General features: G+C 41.2%; 3 protein-coding genes across 16 annotated transcripts in view; 2 read left to right on the top strand and 1 right to left on the bottom strand.

The window, feature by feature from the left end:
• trip12 (thyroid hormone receptor interactor 12) overlaps positions 1–26,096 on the bottom strand; it is a 49,567-nt gene that overhangs the window by 21,199 nt on the left and 2,272 nt on the right. For 3 of the 12 annotated variants that reach the window (XM_078246417.1, XM_078246424.1, XM_078246426.1), the window contains exons 1-15: positions 12,942–13,050; positions 9,656–9,802; positions 9,104–9,229; positions 8,121–8,914; positions 4,861–4,966; positions 4,145–4,281; positions 3,815–3,898; positions 3,517–3,612; positions 3,274–3,425; positions 3,008–3,043; positions 2,804–2,899; positions 2,611–2,703; positions 2,357–2,518; positions 1,065–1,133; positions 775–940 (exon numbers count right to left, since the gene is read on the bottom strand). In XM_078246417.1, the coding sequence (XP_078102543.1) occupies positions 775–940; positions 1,065–1,133; positions 2,357–2,518; positions 2,611–2,703; positions 2,804–2,899; positions 3,008–3,043; positions 3,274–3,425; positions 3,517–3,612; positions 3,815–3,898; positions 4,145–4,281; positions 4,861–4,966; positions 8,121–8,914; positions 9,104–9,229; positions 9,656–9,753 (2,215 nt within the window). In that variant the 5' untranslated portion in view covers positions 9,754–9,802; positions 12,942–13,050. Of the gene's footprint in view, positions 1–774; positions 941–1,064; positions 1,134–2,356; positions 2,519–2,610; positions 2,704–2,803; positions 2,900–3,007; positions 3,044–3,273; positions 3,426–3,516; positions 3,613–3,814; positions 3,899–4,144; positions 4,282–4,860; positions 4,967–8,120; positions 8,915–9,103; positions 9,230–9,655; positions 9,803–11,883; positions 11,907–12,772; positions 12,797–12,941; positions 13,051–19,809; positions 19,975–26,096 lie in introns of those variants that run through there. The other 9 variants (XM_078246422.1, XM_078246425.1, XM_078246428.1 and 6 more) reach the window with 7 other exon arrangements.
• Positions 13,531–15,650, top strand: fbxo36a (F-box protein 36a). The gene is made up of 4 exons (XM_078246437.1): positions 13,531–13,626; positions 14,125–14,233; positions 14,432–14,604; positions 14,802–15,650. Exons 1-4 carry the CDS (start codon positions 13,531–13,533, stop codon positions 14,949–14,951), a joined length of 528 nt encoding a protein of 175 aa, XP_078102563.1. The 3' UTR covers positions 14,952–15,650.
• On the top strand, positions 15,682–25,754 carry zbtb38 (zinc finger and BTB domain containing 38). Of its 3 annotated transcripts, XM_078246431.1 has the most exons (3): positions 15,682–15,816; positions 16,405–16,651; positions 21,451–25,754. In XM_078246431.1, the coding sequence occupies exon 3, from the start codon at positions 21,451–21,453 to the stop codon at positions 25,099–25,101; it is 3,651 nt and encodes a 1,216-aa protein (XP_078102557.1). In that variant the 5' UTR covers positions 15,682–15,816; positions 16,405–16,651; the 3' UTR covers positions 25,102–25,754. The 3 variants fall into 3 exon arrangements, with proteins under 3 accessions (XP_078102557.1, XP_078102558.1, XP_078102556.1); XM_078246432.1 differs by lacking the exon at positions 16,405–16,651; XM_078246430.1 differs by lacking the exons at positions 15,682–15,816; positions 16,405–16,651 and adding an exon at positions 16,682–19,292.

The raw sequence follows: 26,096 nt of genomic DNA, 5'->3' as shown, positions 1-26,096 counted from the left end.
GTTGTTTTTTTTAAATGGCAAAGATAATGCCAAATATCCATTGGTTCCCATAAATTCATTCGCAGCTGTGCGCCGCCATGAACTGCAGCGATGCACTGCCGTGAGTCACTGAATGAGACAACTGTCTGTGGTTAGTTTACATCTGTAACAGCAGGACAGTCAAGTTATCTAAACTGCAGCTGAACAGGTGAAGTAAAGACAACGGTGTCTGTAACGTTCCCCTACCGGTAGTCTCGCATTGCCAGACCTATCTCCACAGTGCTGACGGATTCTGCGTTTATAGCTGAGCTAGACCCATAGATGGCTAGACCAGAGAATCTGCGGTTAAAACAGATTGGTGATGCCGTTTTGCCCTTGTCGTTCTCCATGAAGTTTGCTGGAAGTGATGTATTGCAGCATTTTTTGTGGAGTGAGCACTGCGCCAGACTGAGTTTATAAAAATAGCCTTTACTTTAAAGTGTTAAGTTGAGAACAGAATTTGGTGCGGTGGTATCAAATACGCATAACACACCTACAAATATGTATAACAGTAATGACAGGGTGTAATTTGAAGTGTCCTTGAGCAGGACACTGAACCCAGAGTTGCATCCCGGACGCTGTATGTGGCTGTCCACTGTTCCTGCACATAGGATGGGTTAAATGCAGAGATTGAATTTCGCTACATTCTACTGTACGACTGTATGTGACAAATTATAAAGTTTCTTCTTATTCATAAGTGAGGGGCAAGGGTGGGACCTGTCTGTGTGTGTGTGTGTGTGTGTGTGTATTACTCACTCTGTTTCATAAGCTGGACTGCCAGGCAGGGGCAGTTAGAGCACATCAGGGAAAACATGCGCACAACCATGATAAACATCCCCGAGCTGAGAACAGGAGGGGTCACTACCAGCAGCTGCTGAATGTTGGTCAACAGGTCCCGTGACGCCACCTCCTGCAGCAGGTTCTGTTGATTTAAACACACATATGCACATTAGCTGGGGCTTTGGATTGCAAATGGAGGAGAAAATACAGACATGGCAAACACAAAAAGAAAAAAAAAAAGTCTTAAAAACAATAGAGATACAAACCTCCTCATGTTGAAAGTTGTCTACCAATCTGGCGAAACAGAGGCAAGTGCTTTCGACTGACTTTTTATCCTGAAAGAGAGTTTAATTAATATAGCCATTAGTGAATTTTTACAATAGGTTATCCTGAAACAAATGGCTAAATACCATTTTAAGCACCAATTTATAGAGGTTAAGATGAGGAGGACGGATAAAAAACTGAAACTCGCTCACTAGTGAACTCAGAAAACCACATTGCAAAACTACATTTTGTGCCTATAAAAATCAGGCTGGGTGACTTACAATCTGTTTCAACATCAATAGCCTGCTGCAGCCACTAGTGCAAATGTGGCATCAGGAACTCCTCAGACAACAAATAATGCAGACTTTTTGTAATGGAAGAACAAGCAACATCTACTGGCTACATTTAATGATGTAGTTCCTGTCAACTATGTACATTTAAAACATGATTCCTTTTCAAATGTTTGACCAACACACTATTAAAAGTGGTAAAACGTCTCTAAAAAATACTTTACAGTTCAAAATCATGTCTTAAGTTATGGCGATAAACTAGAAAAGCACATTTTTCTCTCAGTTTTGGCCCTCCAACTAAAGTAAACCACTGAAGTATGATTGTCACCTTTGTTTATATTTCTGTCATTGTTTATAGCGCATCACACAAAACTGCTGCATTTTTTAATTTCTGTTACAAGAAATATGCAGAAATATGGAATTTATTTTACACAAAGAGAAGATGTCGAGATGATTTGTACTGTGTAATAAGCTTTACTGAAGCAAAATATGCAACATTTCACTGTGTGAATTTGTAGAATACAATATTAAAACTTGTATCGATGGTTAACATTTTTCACCATATCTACATCTAAATATTCTCTATTTAAATTGACAACGCTTTGCACTTAAATATAAGTCAAGACAAGGCACCCTCACCAAGCCATATTCCATCTCCTAACTGACCTAAATGCATTTAAGATGCTGGCCATTTGTATGGTGAAAATTACAAATTCACATGCATTTCCATTTTTCATATACATTTTGCAAGCAAGTATGACTAGTATAAATTTTTTTCTCAAGTCATATCCAACACAGGCCTTGTACATCATTGATGTGGGAAAATGGAGAAACCCCAACAACATTTTAAGAAAATTAACTTGTTTTCTTGTTTCTAACCATGTGTTTATTCAATTTCATTTCTGTGAAACTTGTTCCAAGAGGATCCCCACTTGAGCCAAACCCCTGCTGTGATGGTGTTGCATTTTATAGTTCATCATTGTCTGACATGAGAAAAAACGCACCTGGTGTGTGAGTCTCTGAGTCAACAGTGGGAGAGAATCAGCAACAAAGTGGAACTCATCTGGAGTAATGCTCTGGCAGCAGTTGGCTGCAATGGCCAAGGCATTCCTCTGAGCATTGATGCTGAAGAACTCTAGGTAGAGGAGGCAGTCAGCAAGCCCACCCTGTGACGGACGAAATGATAACATTATTGCTGTGTGTAATCGTGGTTAGAAGAGACAGGGCGATTTAAGGGTATGACAAAAGAGACACTTACAGCCTGCAAAATGGCTTTGCTGTGTCGCCTTGACAACATCTCCAGGGCAGTCAGGGCCTGCTCTGCTACGTCAATGAACTGGATCACCTGAAGCTGCACACATGAAGGTGGAACAAGGCATTAGCATATTAAAAAGCCACCATTGCGAATTAACAAGTGATTAGGGACAGATAGAGTGCACAGTGTGTCTTACCTTCTCCAGGAAGACAGGAATAGCATCGACCACCACAGCAGAGGACCGAGGGAGTGCCTCCATCATATATGTGAGTGCACGAGAGGCATGATTCATCTGTGTGCATGGATCAAAGACATGCAAATAAGCAGTGGTATTATGAAAATGAATGACTCAAACAAAAGACAACTATATTTACAGAAATAAAAAGTTCATCATACTCACAATATCAAAGTTATGCTCCATTTGTAACAGTGTAATCTGTAAAAGAAAGTTTAGAGCATTAATATGGAATCAGATAAGTGGTAGTCAAATATCACAGACGACATTTAACAATTAGAATTTTCATTTCTATGAAAATGTATTTGATTTTCATATTGCACAAAAACAATATGTGCAATCCAGCAAATGATCGTGTAGGTAAGGCATACAACATGCAGGACAGCCAATTATAATAGAGAGGTCAATGACCAAACAAAAGAAAGACTAACCAAAGCGGGCACCACACTCTTGACAGGGAACCCTCCAAGTGTTTCCTCATTGCCCATCACCAGCAGCTGGCACATCTCAATCGCAGCTTGGAGCTGCTGAGACTCATCACCTGTGGCCTGCAGGCCCTGTAGTAGCTGCTGAGCCTTGGAGCCTGGATAAAGGGGGGCAGAATTTGTCAACCGTTATCTAGAGTTCACCAAACATAAAGAACACTGATGTTAAGGTAAGATGATTGTACTCACTCGCTCCACTGCCAATAGTCCTGTGAAACAGCTGTGACATGCGGGGTCCCAGGGGCCCAAAAAGATGTGGGGGGAGACCCCTGGCCTCCAGTAGGGCTATAGGGACAAAAACAGTAAGGTTTAGAGAGCAACTACAAAAAAGGTAAAACTGAGAGAACTGCCTTTAAAGCCATAGCATCAAAAAAGCCGATATGTGTACATACATGTATGCCCTAAAATATAGTGACATAGTCTACAAATGGTGAATCTTGGCAGGGATTGACTGGAAAATCTGAGAGGGGGGGGGGGATTAATATACCTTGAAGCCTTCCCATTTCAGAGTCATCAGACTCGCTCTCTCCAGAGGTGGTCATGCCCACAGCTCCAGCAACCGAGCTTGACGCTGGACACAGAAACAATATTCAAATCATAATTCATAGTGAAAATTAAAAGTTAAATAATAGTCTTTCAAGTTGATGGTCTAATTCTTTTTTAATGAGGCCATGAGGAAAAACTTATAAACCCGTGGGCATGAAGAGTTTTAATTTCCACACAAATTTAGAGACAGACAGACATATAAAAATGCATATAAAAAAGGACAGATGCTCTACTGTCAAAAAAAGAATTGAAAAAGTGGCATCACAGGTACCTGAAGCCCCTTGTGATGCCTCATCAGTGCGAGCGGCTGACGAGTTGGCCCCATCCTGGTTGTTGTCAGAGTCGGCCATTTTCTCCTGCCGGCGAGCGTCGGCTGCCCCGCGCTTGCCCAGGCCTGAGCCCCGCCGACTGTGATATGAGTAAAAACAGATCGACAGTATGAGTGACAGCAGAGTAATCACAAAGTACAGTACATTCCGAAAGTTAGTTATCATCCTGTGCTGGCTGTTTAAAAAGGCTTAAAATTGCTTGTGTGGAGTCGAGTTTTACATAGAAAACAATAGGTCAATTGATTGTAACTGTTAACTGCTAATACTTTGTTTTGTACTTGAGACAGATGACTTCTAAAATCTGAACGCTATCGCTGCTTTATTAGTGCTACGCGTTTGATGTTTAAACTCTTGAAAACCTACACTCTGATGCCAGTTTAATATTTGGTACACTTAGCTAAAACTAATGCAGTCTAATACAACAGGCCTGCAATAAATCCAACATTAATCAAGGTCTTTTTTTTTTTTTTATTATTATTTGGTCACTTTGGGGCTATAGTTTATGGAGCTGCTTATATTATTACACCGAGGGGTGTTTCTATTATAAAGTCTACCCTCATAAGTGTGCACAAATCATGAAGCTTAAGACTCCCAAAGTTCATGTATTTTTTTAGGTATCAATATTTACACTACATTAAGTCATCAATGTGATTTGTACCTGGTGCTGGCACAGGAGCCCGTGGTCTTCTGGCGTGTGCTCCGCCGAAAGCTGGGGAGCTCTGCTGGAGGAGACTCGCTGCGCTTCTTAGTGGATTTCCTCAAACCTACGGTGGAAAAAAGGTGACACATAACCCACCTGTGGACTAGGCACCAAAACTGGTATCAATTTCTTTTGACTGGGATACATTCTTAGAACAACGTAAAATCAAAACCTGTGTGATTTGTGGTAATTTATAGGCCAGATAATATGAAACATTTGTCATGTAGCTATATTAACCATCACAGACATTTACAACAACTTTCAGATAATACTTGGGTTAAACTATTAAACACAATAGCATACTTGGCTGTGGTACCACAATAGAAAACATCCCTCCATATCATAATTATTGCACACAGGTCTTTTAAAAAAAAAAGAGCAGTCTAATGCTGAGTGTTACTTTTCAACATAGTAAAGGCTCTAGTGTTGCCCGTTTAGAGCCCTGTACCACTGACTAGATGGGTATTAATAGTAACCCAACCCATGGCCCTATGACAGACAACCTTCATGCTAGATCTGTGACTCATAATTCAGTAGTACAAAAATAACCATTGAGAGGGTTAGGACCAATTAAATTAAATATATAAGCACTATTGTTTCTTTTTTCTACTTCATTTGACCTTACCTTTGAATTATACCAGGTCAAACAGTAATCCCTCACACACACATCACAAGTTCCCCAGAGATTCCTAATACAGCTCAAACTATCTAGAGCCACTCAATACAATCACAAAGATTTTCCTATTGTTCAGGTGGCAGTAACATTCAACATGATAAAAAAAAAGGAAAAAAAAAGGCATTGTGCAATGTAAAGCCATACAGAATCACTGGAACATAAGCAAACTGCATTGTTTATGCTTACTCACCATTATAGCTAAAAGTAGCGAAATCTGTGTGTGTGTTAAAAGATATTAGAGGCTGACAGATAAAGATATGGAGAGAGATAGAGAGAGATGAAGTTCTTTCCTCTTGACAGAAGCAGCTTATGAGTCCTTCCCTGCCCTCAAACATACCCCTGGTCAGCTGGTGGGCCAACAAGCTAAGCCAATTTAGGAGAGGTCTCTCCATTTGGGGCTAGTGCCCAGGGCACAGAGCCCACCTCAGTTTCTATCCGTTCACCTAGCTACACCAGACTGACCCCACACTGACATGAACAGCTTCACCATTCAATGCATTTTTCTCCTATTCTCATTAGGGATGGGTATCAAACCTCAATACTTCTTAAGGACTGACCAAAGAGTTGCTATAGCATTGCATATTCCTAAATGTCAGGTACCAAAAGTTAAGTCATTTTAGTTTATTAGTTTAGTTTATTTAGAGTTCCTGTATGGCAGTTTGTGTTAAGAAAAAGTTTAACACTGATGCATTTAATACGTTTTTGCCTTATTTTGTCAAATAGCATTTTTTCAAAGTATGGTATGTGGCAAAGTATCTTTGGTACTGGTACTAGAGCTTGACGGATAGATATGTTAATATGGTAATTTAGAGACAGTTGCCATTACATAGTTTGTCCACAAAAGAGCACTGAAAAAAAGTTAAATGATTGTATTGTTTATAATTAAAACTTATCCTGTGTATCGAACTGGCTTTGGTACCAAGCCTCAGCTTTTATACTGCTGCAGTAATTGAAAATTTTCTAATAATACCTGCAAAAATTCACAGATATTAAAAATGGAATGCAATGCTAATAGGCTTGGCCGATCGCTTATATTTTCAAATCATCCAATCGTGGTTACTCGAAATCGTCAATATGCAATCTGATCATTGAACACATAATTGGACATAACATTATGAATATGCAGAGCAACCTCCACTTTAATCAATGAAACTGGCTACACCGGCTTGGCTGTCCTGCCTGCTGTTTGGCTGATGAGCAACAGTAAGCGTATTGCTACATTTCCGTTTGACGATGCTTCTGTGTTGCTGACAGCGTCTTGCTTCTGTAGCTCAACACTTATGTTCTTCATTACAGCGGCTAATTATCCACTTTACACTTACAGTTACACTAGTTCACTCAAGCACTCATAGCTCTCTCCTTCTTTCAGCAACTTTCTCGTTTTCCCACACGCTATTAGCTTGGTTAGCTACTTTGGTCAGCGATGGCGTCTCTCTTTCACTCTCCTGCTCTCTGTTGATCGGCGTGTCAAATGTTTAGCTATTCCTCTGCCTCCTATAGTGATAATTGTATATGTAATAACTGTAGTTTATTTGCCGTGTTGGAGGCGACGCTCCGCATCAGGGAAACTCGATCGTTAACGTTAGCTGCTGTAAAGTTCTGCACTCAGTTTTCATCCATGCCGCCTTGTTTGAACAAGTCACAAGAATTTATAAATGCCACCATAAAGACTATTTTACTAAAAAAGTCTCTCTCAATTTGAATCTGTCCTATCCTATACCTTACAACACTGACAATTGAGCAACTAGCAGTATTTATGTTTTTAGCTATTCTTCAGTTTCAGTCTACTGGTACTTAACTCTGATCTGAGCCAGTTCACCAGCTCAGTAAAGCCCACACTCGCCACATGTGAACTACATATTCTAGTCAAGACACGCACGCTATATTGAATGCAGTGTGTCACCAACTGTATTTATACATGATGCTACACACAAATGTCTGGATAAAAGGCTTCAGCTGTGTCTGAAATCATTCCCCATTTACTATATGGTGACCTTTATTTGCTGCCCGCCAATCTGACTGTGTAAATGTATCCACTTATATTGCCCTCAAATATTCCTCAATGGAACTTAAAAAAGGTAGTGCCCATGCCATGTACACTACTTTCTGCCAACAGTCCCAGAATGCAATGCATCACAATTATAAAGATGTGAAAATTACTGCTGTGCTAGTTTTAATCAGAAGTTAAGCATGTATCTGTATGGCTTTCCTCTGTGGTGAGTATGTGCGGTAATGTGTCTCAACTGGGCAGCAGTTAAATATATTTGCTCCCAGCGGTTAAGAGTGAGGTTTTGTAACTGATCCTGTGACGCTGCACAGGCCCTGCGACATTTAATCCCAGAGGTGTAACCTCCATTGAAGCACACGGGAATAATGTGTTGACCCTCCACAAGCACATTAAACACATTACAAAATAAAAAAAACAAACCCTTGCAGATACTTCCCTCCCCATACGCCATAAGAGAGAGATCTCAGACCGGGGATTAAAATGAGCGTTTCTATTATAACCGGAAGGTTACCCTACATTGGTAATGTGACTCACTTGCTAGTTTAGCTTGTAATCCTGATGGCCCAGGTTTGGAGGTCTCAGTTTTGGAGGATCCGGGCAAGGAAAGTTTGGGCTTTGGCAGGTTGACTTTGGGGTTGAAGCGTGCTGCCCACTCAAACTTTGAAGAGCTGGCTGTTTTGGCCTGCTCCTTGTCACGGGTACTACGGCGAGGGGAAGGGCTTGAGGCTGAGCGAGAGCGTCGTGCCTTGGTCTGATCTTTTCCCTGTTTAACTCGGGCGCCCTGCGTGGTGGCGCTGTTGGTGCCTGTGGTGGAGGAAGAGGAAGAGGTGGAGGCAGATGAGGAGGAGGAGTCTGTCACGTTGCTACACCCAGCTTTGGCTGAGGCGGCTGATTTAGACGCCAGCTTGGTGGGTTTTGCAGTTCTGCCCTCGGTACGATTGGGGAGGGACCCAGCGGTGCTGCTTAGACCGGGGAGGGAGTCCGCTTTCTTCCGTTTCGGAATTGGTGAGGCCCCAGCGGCCCCGCTCTTCTTGCTCTGGCCTCGACCTGACGATGCAGGTGGTTCTGACGCAAGTGATCTCTTCTTGGACTTAGCTGGGCCTTTCTTGGTCTCTGAGGTATTGTCTCTGGGTGGTGGGAGCGATTTGGGCTTCTTGGCAGGGGTCGGTCCGAAGGTACTAATTTGGTCAGGAGCTTCGCTTCGCTTCAGCCCTCGGGGGCCTTCACTCTTTGACTGGTGGCCTGGTCGCTCTTGTTCAGATGTTCCTGCAGCCTCTGGCTCGTCTTGCAACACAAATGAAGCCACGGACAGAGTAAGACCGCTTCTGCTAAGGAGCAAGAGGGACAACAAAACACCATCTTATAAAACACCTCAAACCATGAAAAGTGATGAACTACAATGCCACATTCATTGTCCTCATTCAGATTTAGAGGTGCACAAACTTCTTCATTGTAGATTTTTACTTGACCCTAGATACACACACGCACAATAAGCACCAAATAGAGAGGAGGGGTACCTTCTTGAGCTGTGCCCTCTGGACTGACCAGTGGCTGAGCTGGCTGTGGCTTTGGAAGCCTTAGAATTAGGTCTTCTACTTTCAGGTGGGGAATTAGCTTTATGTTTGACTTGCTCTGACTGCAACCTGTAAGGTTAGAAATTAAAGAGCAAGTGATAGTGTGGGTTTCTGTAATTAAGCCACATAAAAAGAAAAGAGACTTGATCAATCCCCAAATCATTTTGGCAGATTGCGTCTGCATGTCCTCTGATAATTAACGCCTCTGGAGTAGCAAGAAAAACAGCTAAAAGAGTTAATCAGCATTTGACTATGATCAAAAGAACACAAGATAAGCTTCCCCTTTGATTAAAGAGGCCAATATAATAATGTTGTATTAAGTTAAAAATCCAATTAACTACAGAAAAACACCACCCATATACCAATATCCCTCTACTAAAACACCCCTTATTTTTTACACTCCAACTAATGTTGCCCACAAACCACAACAACAGCCTCTTACTTTGGATTGAGATTTTAACTAAAACTGGACACTAAGTGTGCAGGTAGACTTACCTTCCTGCGACTGTGTGGTCTTGTGGCTGGGCCGCAGCAGTGTTCCTCTGTGAACGGCGCAGTGACCCCCCTGGATTGGAATTAGGCCGGTTGGACATTGGCACCTCTCTCCTGAAGGGACATACCCTTTCTAGACACTACCATTCACTGCAATAATAATAATAATAGAGAGAGAAACCACATAAGAACACTGACAAAATGCAATGCCTTATATCTACGCTTTCCAACAACCACTGGGTTGTCCGTGGTTTAAAATGAGTTAATGTGCTGTAGATGACAGCTGATGGAGCGTTTGCACCATCAAGCTCAACTCTCTAGCCCTTGAGATGATCAGGGGAACGACTGTCTCGTCAATTATACTATATCACAAGATACCAACTCCCACAAGTAAACAACTGACAAATCCTATTACTGACACTACCTATCATGTAGGGGCAAAAGCAGGCTGCCAGAAAGCTCATGAGCAAGGAACCAGACAATTCCCAGTTGACAATAAAAACTGTAGGCTTAGAATTGTATTAACTATATGTACAGTAGATTTCATTAAAAATATTTCATCAAGATCAGTAGTATACTTCCTTAAAAAAAAAAAAAAAAACTAGCTAGATCCACACCGCTCAGTTTATGTTCCCAGCACCATCTCACTTTTGCCTGTGTGCAACAAAATGTATGTAAACTTATGTAAACCACTAACAGTAAAACCAGTACATGACCTTAAAACAAACTCTTATTGTATGTATTAAATCATAATATAATGGTTTAACAGACAGCACTTCATACAAAATTAACAGTTTTATATCATGAGTACATTTTGGCCTATACTGCAAAGCTATCACAAATTATCCTCCTAACCCCAAGTGTACTTTACTTGATTTGGACTAAGATAGTCCATTGAAAGGAGGAACAACTGGTATTAATTCATCCAATAATCATCATCAGAATATCACTTTACATTATTAATACAACAACTTAAGATGCTTCTTTAAAATTGCCATAACATTTAGAAACCTGACCAACACAGCTTGTTGTTGGGGTAGGTTGTAGTAAGCATTTTAGTCAGGATGTGAAAGAAAATGTATTTTACATATGAAGTATAATTTATATGTAATGCTCATTAGTCAATGGCATGAGGGTACTGATGACAGGAATGATTGATATATTACACACACACACACACACACACAGAGAGAGAGAGAGCAGGATGATTGTATCAATTGATACACAAAGACTACTAAATCACAACCTAAATACTTTTTGCCATCTAGAAAATAAACATTACCAATTAACCCATATAATTGGGGTTTAAATCATTATATCATTGATAATAAAAATACGCCACACTTGGGAAGCTCACGGGCCATTTTAGGCCTGCACTGACAGTGCATCCTAGTCTTTGTTTATTCGTCCATTCTGACAACTGGTGCACCACACTCGCGTATAATGTGATTAGTTAAGCACATCAGATGATCGGCAGCTTGAAACACTAGCCGGTACAAAGTTTCATATAGTACACCACTTAAAAAGCAGGCCAGTGTCCAATTTTTATACCCAAGATTTACAGAGGCCTATATTTTTTGACGTAGTTCTCTACCACTACCACCACCGACTAGCATGTTTAGCCACTCATATCCTAGCAAGTGCCATACGTTTTGACAGTAGCTTAGTCGCATACGTATCAATACAAAACTCCCACATCCCCAAAACGAAACTTGTAACCGCTAAATGTTGAGTATTACGACAAGAAAACGCTAAAAAGTATAGTGAGCACATACCAGAGAATCGTTAGTAAAAGTTACGTCGGCTAACGTAGCAGTGGTTACATGGAAATGCGTAGTTGGCGTACCGGTGTGTCAACCTCTCAGCTCCCTAAGTAAACGCACTGCCTAATTCGAACAACGAGCTAACGTTACCTTGTTTGCACATTGTTGTGGTAACGTTATGAAACGGCGAATGTTTACTGAAATACTGAAGTGTAACGTTAGCCCCTTAAGAGGCAAATAACAACTACATTCACCTAAGATTAGCTAGCTACACGTCGAAAATGGCAGCATCGGCTGGACCGTCTTTCGCAAGCGGGTTAATGTAATATAGCTAGCAGGCTACCAGTAACGTTAAACCAGCGTAAGCTAACTTGGTATTCTGACTGCTGCCATGACACACTGGTCTGTTTGGCTGACGATCAAGTTTAAATAAAAACACATACATGTCCCGCACGCAAGTTAGCTCACCTTCAATAACGTTTGATGAGATGATCAAATCAAAAATACACAACTGTCAAGTCGAAAGGTATCCGTCAGATCCTCTCTTAACAACTGTCAACGCGAGTGTTGAGTAGCTAGCTACACAAGTATATGTAGCTAGCTATAGTAGCTATGTGGATCGCTAATGTTTTCTAAGATGCCTTAGGCCAATGTCTGCCTCTCACCAACTTACAGCGCTGGCTAGCGTTTGCGCTAACGTTAGCCAGACAGAACAAAGTTGACTACTAACAATCAACAAAGCATATACTTCCTATTTAGCTAGGTAAAAGGGACCAAATAATGCCAGCATCTTATTTAGCTAGCTAAGTATCTGGGCAAGAATAACAAGTATCGAGACTAAATATTAGCATGCTAATGATAGCTTAGCCAAATAAGATAGCGAATGTTTAATCAATGACCGTGCAGTCGCAGACAGTAGGCTGACAAAAATAAACACTTGACTGTGAGCTAGACCAACGATTGTTACTTGGTGGTATTAGTTAAGCTAGCTAGCTAGCTAGCTAGTTGTCCGGTTGACAAAATCACTGACCTTAACAACACAGAATTAGCTAACGTTAATGCAGGGCAGTCACGTAGATGACGTTAAGCGTTGTCAAATCAAACAAGAGCTAACGTTATTACCAGCTAACCTTGGCATGCAAGCTAATTAATATTAGCAAGCCTTGTTGTCGCTGGCTAACGCTTTGCCAGCTCGACAGGATGGTAATTGGATTTCTTTGACAAACAGCTTCGTTACAACTCACGGATTCAGCCTATTGGGAACAATTTAGTCAAATTGTGGTATTAAATTAACAAGTTGTCTAGCTAGCAGCTAGCACGTTAACGCTAGCTAGCAAAAAGAAATGGCCTCGGATACCTTTTAGACACAAAAAAACAGGAAAGCAGGAACGGGATTCGAGATATTTTCGCAACACTGAATCATAATTCCTCCGATGTATTTCGATATTGAATAATCTCGAAGGTCCAAGAGACTGTTGGCTGAGATGTCACTGGAAATGTCTACCTTTTGTATATAATGTTGTTACCTATTTGTTCCAGTGTTGTAGTTGTAACAGACAGTGCACCAGCAGCTCCTCTTTTCTCTCTCTAACCCTGCTAGTTTCACATCAGCTGAGGGGCCTACAACTGCAATATACATCCGCGTGATTCATCCGCTCATGGAGGACTACTTAATGCTACTTATGATTTTAGTTTTCGGTACTTGCTTGTTTTTTAGCCAAAGTTGCAGCTGCGAGCACTGGATGTTTTGCTCTGTAAATATATGACTATAAAGCCATGTAAAAAGCGCTGAATTTGTCGTTATTTGAATATAATAACCGCAACACTGGAGTCATTGGTAACATTATCTCATCACAAATATGCAATATAAACCAATCCGCCGGGTCGTGACCCCTCCCCCCCAATTATTACACAGACATAAAACCGTTATATCTATAAATTAATTTGATGGCCAACATTACCTCTGGTCATCACCTCACACAGAAATAAAAAGATTCTTTATTTTATTTCTATGAATGTAACATAACATCCATCAAATTGTTTCCAAGCTGCCGTTGAGTAAATATGTTATTACAGTTGCTTTTCAGTTGTCATGGTTACAATTCTGCATCCAAAATGGCGTTTTTGCTCGGAGAGCATCTTTTTGAAATTAGTGGTCAGGGTCCACCTCCTCAAAAAGATTTTTTCCAACTTCTTATTACCAAAGATGAGGTTGAGTATTTGTATGAGTTTCTATTCATAAAGTAGAGTCTCAAAGAATAACTTTTGAGTTGATAAAACCACTGTGTAACTATATAGAGGTAAGTTAACGTTAGCTTAATTTTCACCTAACGTTACAGAGTTAACGTTAGCTAACGTTAGCTTTAAATAATACCTTTCTGGGCTGACGTTACTATTTTATACTATTAGCTAGACTACTTTCTGCCAAGTTGAACAAAACCAGTAAAAAATGTAATCTCAAGTTGAATTGAGTGATAAGGTAAATAGTGAATTGATAGCAAAATGATACAGTAACATAGCTGGCTATATAGCTAGCTATCTTGTGAAATGAATTAAATATTGCAGTGGGTTAAAATCCACCATGCCTCAGATAATTTATTTTTAATGCTATTCATGACCTAAATTGTATTTTAGATTAACATGCACCACAAGGTTCTCCTGGAATTAAGTCATAATATTTTCACTCTGTTTATTTCTATCTAACTTTAGGTAATATGGAGATCATGGGAGATTTCTGTGCGACTTGACGCCCGGGGCGCTGCACCCAAAGAGCTGAAGACATTCCATTCTGATTTTATACTTCAGAAAATGCTACAGCGTAAGTGTTCTTCATCAGAATAGAAATATCCAATTACTGCCCAGACAGTACATTTTGTCAGTGATACTGAAAATCTTTTTCACTTAATCTTAATTTTGTTTGGCAAAGTGTTACAGTACTTTGTTTGGGTTCAGCATTTGCTTTAATGGAAATCTGTCATTTGACGTCCAGGCTGTGCTTTCCACCCCTCATCTGTAGAACAAGTTGGTAATGTTTTCGGGGAGCGGATCCTGGAATACACAAGATCACTTTGTCAAGGAAAGTTTGATTACCTGGAGCGCTTACCTGATGACATAATGCTCCAAATCCTGTCCTACCTAGAGCTAAGAGATACGACACTGCTGGCACAGGCTTCACAGAGATTCAGAAAGGTGAGAGCTTCTTAAAAATTTTGTTTAAGTTTACAACAGTACAGTAGTGTCTTAGATGACACAGAAATTGTGTTATTTTCTATTTTGCACTCTCTGGCATGTACCTTTGTGCTCATACGTATTGCACACTGATAACCACACCTGTAATATGCATGTGTTTTGTTTTGTTATCTTTTGCTCTGATTGGACTGTACCAGCTCTGCAACTCTGAGAAGTTTTGGGAGCAGACTGTGAGGAATCGCTGTGCTGAGTTTACCTGTGACATGGAGGGCATAGGAAATTGCATGGGATGGAGGAAGATGTTTTTTACCTTTTTCCACACTAGTGGCAGCGAGAAGCAGCAGTGAAGCAACTGATCAGTTGGATTACTGTTTTGAAACAACTGCAATACAAACGCTATCACAGTAGATGGATAGTCAGTATTAATGCTGTACTTTGTGAAACAAGAGCCAGTGTTTTCATTGAGGTTTATTGAGTGTTACATTTACTGTTGAGATGTGTGATTTACAAAAAAAGTGTATATTGTATTAGTTTAAAAGTGCCAAATATTCTTCAAAACAAATCAGTATTTGTATGTGTTGCTACTTTCTTGTTAAACTTTGGATAACAATTACCACCAGTATGCAATGAATACATGTTGTCACTTGCATGTATGTTGCAAAGAGTTTGTGTAATATTATTAGTACATTTAATTAGCACACTGTGTAATACAGCAGTGTCCCAGCATGTTTTCTGAATGATAAACTGCTCAAACATGATCTAAAAAGGCTCATTACAAAAAAAGGTTTTAATACTTATGCAACTGGAGTCCTGCTGACATCATATCAAGGTCAATGGTCAATTACAACATATACTTCCTGTTTACATTTGCCAGAGAACTGTTTTTGCGCCCTCTGCTGAAGGCCTGTAGCACGCAATGCTGTCTCTGCTTGCAGCCAACCTGGGTTTGCATGTGGTCTCTGTGCTGTGTTCACTCACGCAGCCAGCAGAGGGAGCAACATGGCAATGAAAACTAGAGTCAGATGATGGGAGGAGGAGGATCAAGCAAATAAACCCTTGGGTAACGTGTGCAAAACAAGTGCTGTAATTCTGTTTACCATATCCAGGTCTAAAGACCACAAAACACTTTTTCTGGATTCTGTTGAGGGCATCTGCCACACCAGCCCTACCTCACCTGAAACTTGTAGCGAGCTACAGTCACGTAAGACAAAGGTATGCACTGCTTTCTTCTGTTTCTAACAGGTACCTTAGTGGAACAGAGACAACATATGGTACAATAAATGTTAGCAAAACAGCTACATACTAAAATACTGTCCTTGTTTCTTATTGTCACAAAAGGATGACAAAATAGAAACAAACAGGTCATTCCATTGTCCTGTGTTAAGGGACGAGAAGAATGTGTAATTTTCCAGCATGTTATTTTAAAACTCCCCTCAATATTAAATATTCTTCCATCCAAATAATAGCTGGGTGTTGGAATGATCTGACAAAACCGCATACAGCGTTGGCTGGTAGCTAATATATTGCCTATTATTAGCCACCGAACACTGGATACCACCTTCTCAGCGGAGTCTGGTCTAGGAGGAAAAATATTCATTACGTAACAATAAAGGATCTGTCTCCCAGACCCACTTCCTGAATACCACAGCAAAAACTAGGCCCCAAACCAAGGCCAAGCGGAAGCCCCATCCATTTGTTTACTGGAGCAGTGTTAAGCGGTGCCGGTTGTTTCCTGCTTATCCATTGCCTCCACACATTCGCCACACCACCCCTCCTTCACAGCTCCTCTTTGTGGGTCAGTGATGCAGCGGGAGTGACGCAGCAGCCTCCAGAAGACAACTATACACAGCAGGAACAGGGAACCTCTGCCAGAACCATAGTCCACAGGCAACTTCGAGACAGCAATGAAAAGGGATGATGGTGAGGGCCTAATCTAGGCTAAAGGCAGAACGGGAGCCGGGTTGTCACTGTCCTTTCCTCTTCCTAAACAACACCAGAGAGTGTGGCAGAGACAGGCCCAGCAAGACCTTCCGCACAGAACATTTTGGTAGGCAAAGTATGAGTGCGGAATACGGTAGTGACATTAAGTGCTGCTATGGATGAGTGTCTTTGTATGCTAAGAGTGTGAATGCTTTGAGAATAAGGATGAGGCCTGCTTAGCCTTGTAGGGCATTCTGTGTTTTCCTGCTGATCGGCGTCTCTACAGGCCACAGCTGAGCTTACTGAGCATCAGAGGCCTGTATATTTTATCCTGTGGTTTTGAACACATAATAGCTGTGATGACAAGTGTGGGCGACAAGGTGCTGCTTACAAAATATGAGCCACAGAGTAATGTCTAAGTGCAATAAGTAATAATTTGTCGTTTTGATTCCAATTTAGTTTGAGATCTACTTTGAATGTGCATTCATGAAAGCAACGGTTTCCCAATTCTTTAATTAACATAAATACTGGTTCCCAGTCCTGTATGGGAAATATTAAGGATGGCCCCAGCAGTTAAAAAATACAATGTTTAAAAGGGTACACTATGTTTTGGAGTTAAAATGATTAAAAAATATGTATTTTATTGGCTTAACACAGATCTATTTTAGCATTATGCATTTGTAAGGTATAAAGTACATACAAATTAGGGGTTTTATGTTAGGACTAAAGGAAGACAACAAGGTGGACTGGATCGCATAAAGAACCAATGGTTTAGAATTATTAGTCTGCGAAACGAAATTAAACAAAACTTCTGTATATTCTCTTTAAATGCCACTGATCTTCCTGGCCTGACTCAAAGAAAACCCCAAATATACTGTAGTCAACAAAAAACTCCAACTTCTCTCTTTACATATATATTGGCAATGTTTTTTTGTTTACAAGAATTTAGGGTCTTATTAGTTAATTTGATTTCTTCTAAGTCTTTGTTGTGAATTTGAGAACTAGAGAACTATTAACTTGATATTTCGACTGACAGCAGTTACTGTAAAGTCAGCTGTGGTGGTTGTTGCATACTCATTCCACTTCAACTCCAGTCAGGCTCCCCCCTAGTTTCCCAAATTTAGATTTTATGGCTCCAGTTATAGAGAGTATGCATTGACGCCACTTTCGCCTCACTTAGATTGTTATCTCTTTTTTAATTGTTGGTTGTCACACCAACATGGCCCAGTGTGACAAAAGTCATAAGGTTTAACTGCCTTAAAAGCTGCTCCCCAGGCTAATGTACAGGGTCTTCAATGAAGCAGATCTTGCTGTAGGGCACAAAAAAAATAGAAGACTGAGTCTGTGGTTAGTGTGTATTTATGAAACCAACATAATGTGGAGAAAAGGGAACAGGAAAATACAGCAGCTAAGATTTAGGGTGATCACTGAGTGTAATTTAAGAGACTAAAGCACAACCACTCCATGAATAGCACATTTCCTTCCTTTAGGACAATGACTGAGTGCATGCATAATGATATGGCACCTGCTACTTTTGAAGTCATCAGTACATAAAATTAAATGGCTTTCAAACTAGTTTAAAGTGGGTCTCAGCCAGCATGAGGAGAGGACCCACACAGTCATATGACTACGCTCAGTTGTGTAAATTAAAGAGCTGCCTCCGTCCTCAGAGGCTAGCAAGAGGCTCACAGTGCCATGTCGGGTTCAGCTTCCTCCCCTCCCCCTCGTCTGCAGTGCTGACGCATCTGCTGCTTTTGCATCAATCAGCAGCCTCTATATAGGTATACTGAGAGTCCCCGCTGATAGCAGGACTCTCTTTTACTCCTTAGCGTATCGTTCAGTTTGCATGCTCACTGGGATTGTCAGAAAAAGCATTGATGAACATCTGTCCTGTGACTGCTGGGATACACAATAGGACGGTAGTCACTGCCATCTTCCCGCGGGTTCTGCATTACCTAACCGCAGTGTCTGCGTAAGCACAGACGAAAGGCTTGGGTGTAATATATTGCTGCACAGACAGAGAGTATGTGTGCACAAGCATGAAACAGATGGTGCAATGTTATGCATTCAAGGTGCATATTGTTTCTATGAGGGCTAAAGATAATTTTGCTTCATGCAACGGATATTTTTCCATTGGTCAGCATCAATCGTCGGGATCTAGCTGGTGTGGTGCTCGGAAGATTTAATACGGCATTTGTTGTACAGCAGAGTACACCTTACTCTACGCTGCTACCAGCAATGCAGCAGAGTGTCTTCTCTGGCTGTAGCATCGAGCACAGAGCTGGTAGCACCCAGCATCTCTCCGCTCTCCCTAAAGCCCTCTGCCATGCTTAATAAAAGTTGCCGCTTCCTGCTCAGAGGCTCCAAGCTTCAGTTGCCCAGTTAGCACCAAGGCAGACCTATAGTCTGGTTTAGCTACATGCTAGACTGTGAGTTATTCCAATAGCTGTAGTAGGATAGAAGGATAGTCAGAGGAGGGCAGGGCAGATCTAGCCCAGGACCTGGGCTGCTTCGATAGAGACGAAGGACGTTAGAGCTGGAGACATCTGCACACAGAGAGGGAGGGAGAGGAAGAAAGACGCCAGAAAAAGCTCTGCTTCTGACAACATCACTGTTCAGCGACCATCACAGAAAAAAAAAACTAGTTTCGCCTTGCTCTCACAAAACTGTTTTTCATGTGTAGTCGGGTATATTGAGGGCTGTAGAAAAGGGATACTGCATTGCACTGTTTCCTGTTCGGCCAGCATCATTCTCCCTGGTTTACTAAGGTATGTGTTGCATGATTTCCCTCAATTCATAAACTGTTTTTTTGCGGAAGTACGCTTTGCAGAGAGATGCGTGTAGTGACTTTTGCTTTGACATTTCGCTCTTTGTTTGACAAGAGTGTGTCTGTGTGCTACACTGTCATTTCTTGTTTTGTGGTTTGGTATTTGGGGATTTTTATTTTACAGGTTGAGACATAAAAAGTAACATCACATGAGCTTTGAAGGTAAAGTAAGGTTGGGTGTGGCAAAATCATAAGCGCAGATGACAATTTCAAAATTTCCGCTCAGCGTGTATAAACCACAACAATTGGTATAAATTGTGGGAAATGAAAGTGGTAAAGTTAAAGAGCAACTAAAAATGTTTCTGTGAACAGCATAAACTGAAATTAGTACAAAGCCGTGGCACATCACTTGCTGTTATAGGATGAGAAAGTCCTTCGGGTAGCATTTCTGCAGCAGACAAAGACATAGAGACCAAAACACATACACAAAGTACATTCAAGTGGAGACAAAGGCAAACCTCGATTGCTCTGTAGACTGCTGTGTGTTGCAGGTTCTCAGAGAGGATACGATGTTTGTGGGAGAGAGGGGGCCGAATACCCGGACAGCTAACAGTCACTTCCATCCAGCTGAATACCCAATAAGTGCTGCGCCATAGCATGTTGCCATGACAACGGAGGCCTGTCTGAGAAAGAAGGCAGGAGGCTGGTTGTGTTATCAGCAGTCAGAGAGGCGTTAAAGAACGGCGGCCATATTGTATTTGTTGCGAGAACAAAAAAAATTGAAATGAATTAAAAAATGACCTTAACCCCTTTGGAGTAGATGAAAAATACTGTAAATGTATTACCTTTCAAATAATTTATTTCCAAATGGTGCGTAATGCCCAAGACCAAAATGATCAAAACAAAAATGGAGTTGCCTATTAATTTAATATAATTTAGGACTATCTTCACAGTACAATTTGCACAGACTAAATCTCATATTACAAAAAAAAACCTAACAGTGTTTTCCACTAAGTAAGCACCCAGAACGAAGAACAAGTTTACGACAGAGAAACTCTAAATATAGCCATCTTGCCTCCAGAGTAGCAGTTAGCGAAAGCACCTCTGGAAAAATCATCTCATACTAAATTGCACAGTCGCTGCATGACTTTCACTGCAGCCGCTAATGAAGATGAAAATATAATAATGTGAAGTATAACTGGTGTGATGATTAATTACTTAAAAAGACAAGCTGAGTGTGTCTTAGCAGATGCAGTCAGCATGCTACGTGAGAGATGCTAAATGACTCAGTAGAGACTCGAGCCACACTGACTCCGTTATGAGTAGGCTACATTTAGAACAACATGCTGAGTGACACATCCTCTTTCCAAAGTGAGAATGAATGAACTTTAACTTCCTCTAAGAGCTGCAGATCATTTTAGTTTATTGTTGAAATCAAACTATTCCACAAAGGCTGCTTTGTCGATATGCAAAAACATTCATGGTTCATTCCCTGTTTGACCAGAAATCTTTGCAGTGTGTGTAATAACTGGTAGACTTAGATGTGTGTCATAGAAATACAGTATGTAGTACAAAATTCTTAACAGTAATTTTTGTGCTTATGTGCTACATTACATCATATCAATGCTCATGAGGTATTTTTTATTAACTGTTCCTTGTAATTGTTAGATTTGACAAAAAATGCCTCCCCTGCCAAATGACAGACAACTGAAGAAGGGAGCATACTGTATAAGTCATCAGTGCGTAACTGTGCGTAACTGTCAAAAAAAGAATAAGAAAACAGAAGAGACTGAATTATTACAATAAAAGCATCCGCAATTTACAATATCATATTTTGCTGATCTTACAGTCTGTTTTAAATTCAGTATGTAATCCTAACCCATCCATTAAGTTTTAAACTTCATTTATTTTTTTTCCGTAAAGAAACGGGATGGAGATAAGAATGGATTGAGTCAATGAACTGTTGACCAGACTGTTGGCACTGGAGCTCATCTGTCAGGACATTAGTGCCATCTAGTGTTAAAACACTAGAATAGCTAAAATAGTACAAATACAAAATGTACACACATCTTGTTTTTTTAAACAATATAAAAACAGTCAGATCCACCATTTTGTAATAATCTGATGTAATTATTTCCTCTTCTATCTTCTTCTTTTAGATGACTGTGGTGTCCCCATGCACTCAGAACCTAATGGATAGTGCTCACCCTCACACTGTGCTTAGCAAGCTCAATGAGCAGCGCTCACAAGGCCTCTTCTGTGATGTTACCATTGTGGTGGAGGATGTTAAGTTTCAAGCCCACAAGAACATCCTGGCAGCCTGCAGCGGGTACTTCAGGAACGCTCTGACAATTCCTGAGACATGGAGCTCTAGCCAAGTGCTGGAGCTGATGGACCTGAAGTCTGAGGTGTTCGCCAGTATCCTCAACTTTATCTACTGCTCAAATGTGACATCACCTGGTGCAGAGGACACAGGGGGGCTGGTGGCAGCTGGAAAAAGACTTGGAATTCCTTTTTTAGAGAAGCTTGCAGAAGAAGAGAAGCTGGACGAATGTGTTAAATTCACAGACTCCAGCACAGGCCCAGAGATAAAAAAAACAAAGGACGCTCCCAGGCCTAAGGACATTGACAGAGGGCCACGCATCACCAATGCCTTCTCTATCACTGAAGAGTGTCCCGGGAACAATCTTTTCACCCCACTGGTTCAAACCAATGGGGAGAGGCAGTCACCAGACATGGTACAGCTCCCATCAAGTTGCCCCACAACCTCCTGCCTCAATGGGAACGAGACAACCCAAGCCCTCTCAGAGCACTCATATGCAGTAAGTAAATCTACTGAAGGCAAAGAGAGCAGTCAGTGGGACAACAAGAAGGTCTGTAAGCCAGCAACATCTCAGCCAAAGCAACTCATTTACAGCAACGCAGGTCCGCTTAAAAAGCGCCACAGGCTGACAAGCACATTGTGTCGAAGTATACTTCCAATTCCAGCTGAACCACAAACAGATAAACCAAATACAATAACCTCCACATTAGCTGATGGTGTTTCTGCAGCACCTGTTGCAGTCATGACACCACCTCTGCTTTTTTCAGAGGCAGAAACAGAAAAAAGTATAAGCCCAGGGCTACCTATAGCCACTGACAATGTTCAAATGGAGTTAGGTCCACCAACCTCTTCCCCTGAGGACAGCATTTCAATCTATGGATGCAGCCACTGTCCGGAGATATTCACAAATAAAGCTCTTCTCACCATTCACTCAGAGGTACATAAAAATCGTTTTGTCAGTCATTTGTTTTGCAAGTTTTGTCAGAGAAAGTTCATACACCTCAAACGGCTGCGCAACCATGAGCAGGTCTGCCCCAAAGCTGTAAGAGGCCCACCTAAACTGGATGCTACTGACATATCAACCAAGGAGGTGGAACTCCATTCAGATGACATGCCCAACACGGAGAACATTGTGACACAGCTTCCTTCTGCTGACCTCTCCACCCCTTACACCCCAGAACCCCCTCAAATGGACCAATCAGAGCCTCCACAGAATGAGAAGGCAGTGAGGCTAGGTAGCAGTCAGAGGAGATACAACTGCAGTGTGTGTAAACGGGTCTACGTCACACTATCCAGTCTGAAACGGCACGAGAATGTACATTCTTGGCAGAGGGCATACCCCTGTCATTATTGTAATAAAGTGTTTGCATTGGCAGAGTACCGTACGAAACATGAAATCTGGCACACAGGTGAACGCCGCTATCAGTGCATTTTCTGCCTGGAGACATTCATGACATATTATATCTTAAAGAACCATCAGAAGTCTTTTCACGGCATTGATCCTAGTTTAGTTGTTAAGAAGAAATCCGCCAACGGTGGTCTGAAAGCCAGTGTTTATCCAATCAAACTCTACAGGCTTCTGCCTATGAAGTTTAGAAAGAGACAATACAAGACGTACAGTCAGACATATTCTGAGAGTGTTGAAAGAGGGGATGAAGCCCCACCAGACAGCAACTCTCTTATCCCTCCATTTGAAGAAAACAGTCTGATCAGCCACCCTGATACTGGTTCATTCCCTCTCACATTCATGGCAACGACAACGATGGTGGCACCTGTCATGCCTCGCATCAGCTTTGGCAAGCCATGTGACCAAGATGTTGACCAAAGTCTGAACAGTGATTTGGAAATTCAGAGAGGCACAAGAAAAGAGGCTGAGAATAGAGATTTACCCTTAACTGACTACAACAGTACCTTCTCTTTGCAACCCGAGTCTCCAGCAGTGGGTTATGATGATCCTCCAGTAAGTAACTCAGAGCACCTTAGTCATAATGTGCCATTCTTAAACTCTTTGAACACTGTTAAAAAATTAGGTGAGCTATCAGCTTCTGCGAAAAGAGTTGAGGATATGACCAAGGATATACTTCAATCAAGCACTGAGAATCTGGTGCGAGATAAAAAGATAGGAGCAACGACAGAAACCTATATCGCCAAACCTGCATGCCCGGGTCCATCTGTGGATGGTGCTGCAATGCCGCTCTGTCAGATAACAGTGAAAATAGGCAATGAAGCCATCATCCGCCGCCGTATCAAAGGATCTAAGCTCTTCCCCAGAAAGAAAAGGAGAATGAGAGAACTAAGTGAGGAGGAGAGTCCAAGTCAGTGCCCTCCAACACGAGAAAGCTCAGATAACCCCAGGCTCCGCCTGAGAACAGAAGTCACTTCTGCCACAGAACCAGAGACATACGATGATCCCAACGACTGTGACACAGCTGATATGCTTTGGCGCCCCTACTACTCTTACAAAGCTAAAAAGAAAAATAAGTTGAGATTCAAGCACAGAAAGGCCTTGTTTCACGGTTATCCTGAATCATCTGCAGATAGACCTGCTGCAAGTGAGGCCCACCTTGATAAAAGTAGCTGGCTGACAGAAGAGAGCATGTCAGGTGGTAGTGGAGAGGTGAAACGTAGTCTCAGCAGGAACTCCAGCCCAAGGGCCACCTACAACTGTGACATCTGTGACAGCTCTTTTATCACAGAGACCGGTCTGAGAGCTCATGTTATTGGTTCCCACCCATGTTTCTGCCGGACCTGTGGTAAACAAGGTCCCCCTGGCGAGGCACCAGCCGGTGGGGATTACATCTGCAACAGCTGTATGGAAAATGGCTCCTGCTTTGATAACACACCCCGGAGCCCCAACCCAGAGAAGAAGTATCGCTGCTCCTTCTGTCCCCAGCGTTTTCTCTACCTTGCCACCAAGAGGAGCCATGAGAAAAAACACCAGGAGACAAATGAGGAGGGATATAATTCTGACAACTTCACGCCATGTTCTAAATACTCAGCATACCTAAGTAAAGACAATAAACAAGACACCATCAAAACAGAAGACAGCAGCAACCAGGGGGGCCCTGACATAAAAAGTGAAAGGGTGGAAGAAGGACATCTTTCCATTGATAAAATTAAGCCTAAAATTGAGGATACAACCGACTTTATGTCTACTTACCAAGACATGTCATATTCCAACATTAAAAGTCCATTATCACCCTGCATTGACCCACTGTTTTCCCTGACACCCTCAAAGGTGAAACATAAAATGGTGAAAAAAAGGATTAATGCACAGAATTCTATGCATCTCATCTCAAAAAAACAAGCCTCTGACAGAGACAGCGATAGCAACAGGGGCATTTTGACAGGGCAAAGAACAACCAGTCACATCGATCTTGAGAAGTCCTGTAAACTATTTAGAAGAAATGACTCTGAATCTAAAGGCACCCACATTTCTATACACAAACCAGAGAAATGGATGTGCAAAGAGGAGCCATTTTTTTAAATATATTTGAGGACTGTAGACGACAATAGGCAAAAGAGAAAGTGATTGAAACTTGACTTCAAGCTTTTGGTTAGGGAATTGAATAGTGTTGTCCTTCCATCTGAGCTCAATCAAATGTTTTGACTGGACAACACTACACATGAGGATCTAACATAAGTGTAGGCTGTAATTTCTTCCCTCGTAAACTCAACGACTGAGTGCTTTTTCACCTTTGTAGAAGATATTTTTTTGGATAATATAGGACCTTCTGAACCAGACTGTACTTTTTCCATTGTCTATGCATATATGGCGGACTTGGTGACATGATTGTAAGCAATTTCAGAACAGGGGTAGGATGTGTTGGAGAACTGAAAAGCTGCCTAGTGTGGTTACAACTTACCTTTTTTAAAATATGTCTGTGGAAAACAATATACATTTTTGTCACATTTCTGAATCTCACGTTCATTTTCACTGGTCATGGTGAGTTGCACTTTATAGTTAGACTATGCTAATCTGTTGGTTAAATACTTTGATAATTAAATTCTAAGCACCATTAATATAATTCTAATTTCCAATTACACATGGAACCATTGTTATTAAAGGTATTACTTTTGTGTGTATAATATGTATAAAACATGTAAAACTATTTAAATAAAAGTTGTTGATATTCTAAACAGTTACATCCTGTCCTCCTTTAGCCTAGTTAGGCAAGCATTTACTGTATCTCTATCAATTCACAGTATTCAGTGACCACTGACTGATAAGCACACTTACTGATTCTCTGATACTGATGGTAAAGGAAAGTTACAGAAACCCTAAACGTCATGCAGTTAAAGTATGATGTGGAAAATTTTAAATAGTTGGATTTAAACAGTCATATTAGTACAAAACCTGTTCCACAGCAAACTATTTCCTAATTATAAACCCACATGGTTGATAACTGCTCCCCCTGGTTTTTCAGGGACCTGCAACCCATCTGAGAAGTTCATTCCCTCGTTCTTCCACACAAACTGCAT

Source organism: Sander vitreus, chromosome 3 (assembly GCF_031162955.1).
Source record: "Sander vitreus isolate 19-12246 chromosome 3, sanVit1, whole genome shotgun sequence".
Classification (NCBI taxonomy): Eukaryota; Metazoa; Chordata; class Actinopteri; order Perciformes; family Percidae; genus Sander; species Sander vitreus.
The sequence above is the reverse complement of the archived record's forward strand: the minus strand, read 5'-3'. Positions and strand labels throughout refer to the sequence as shown.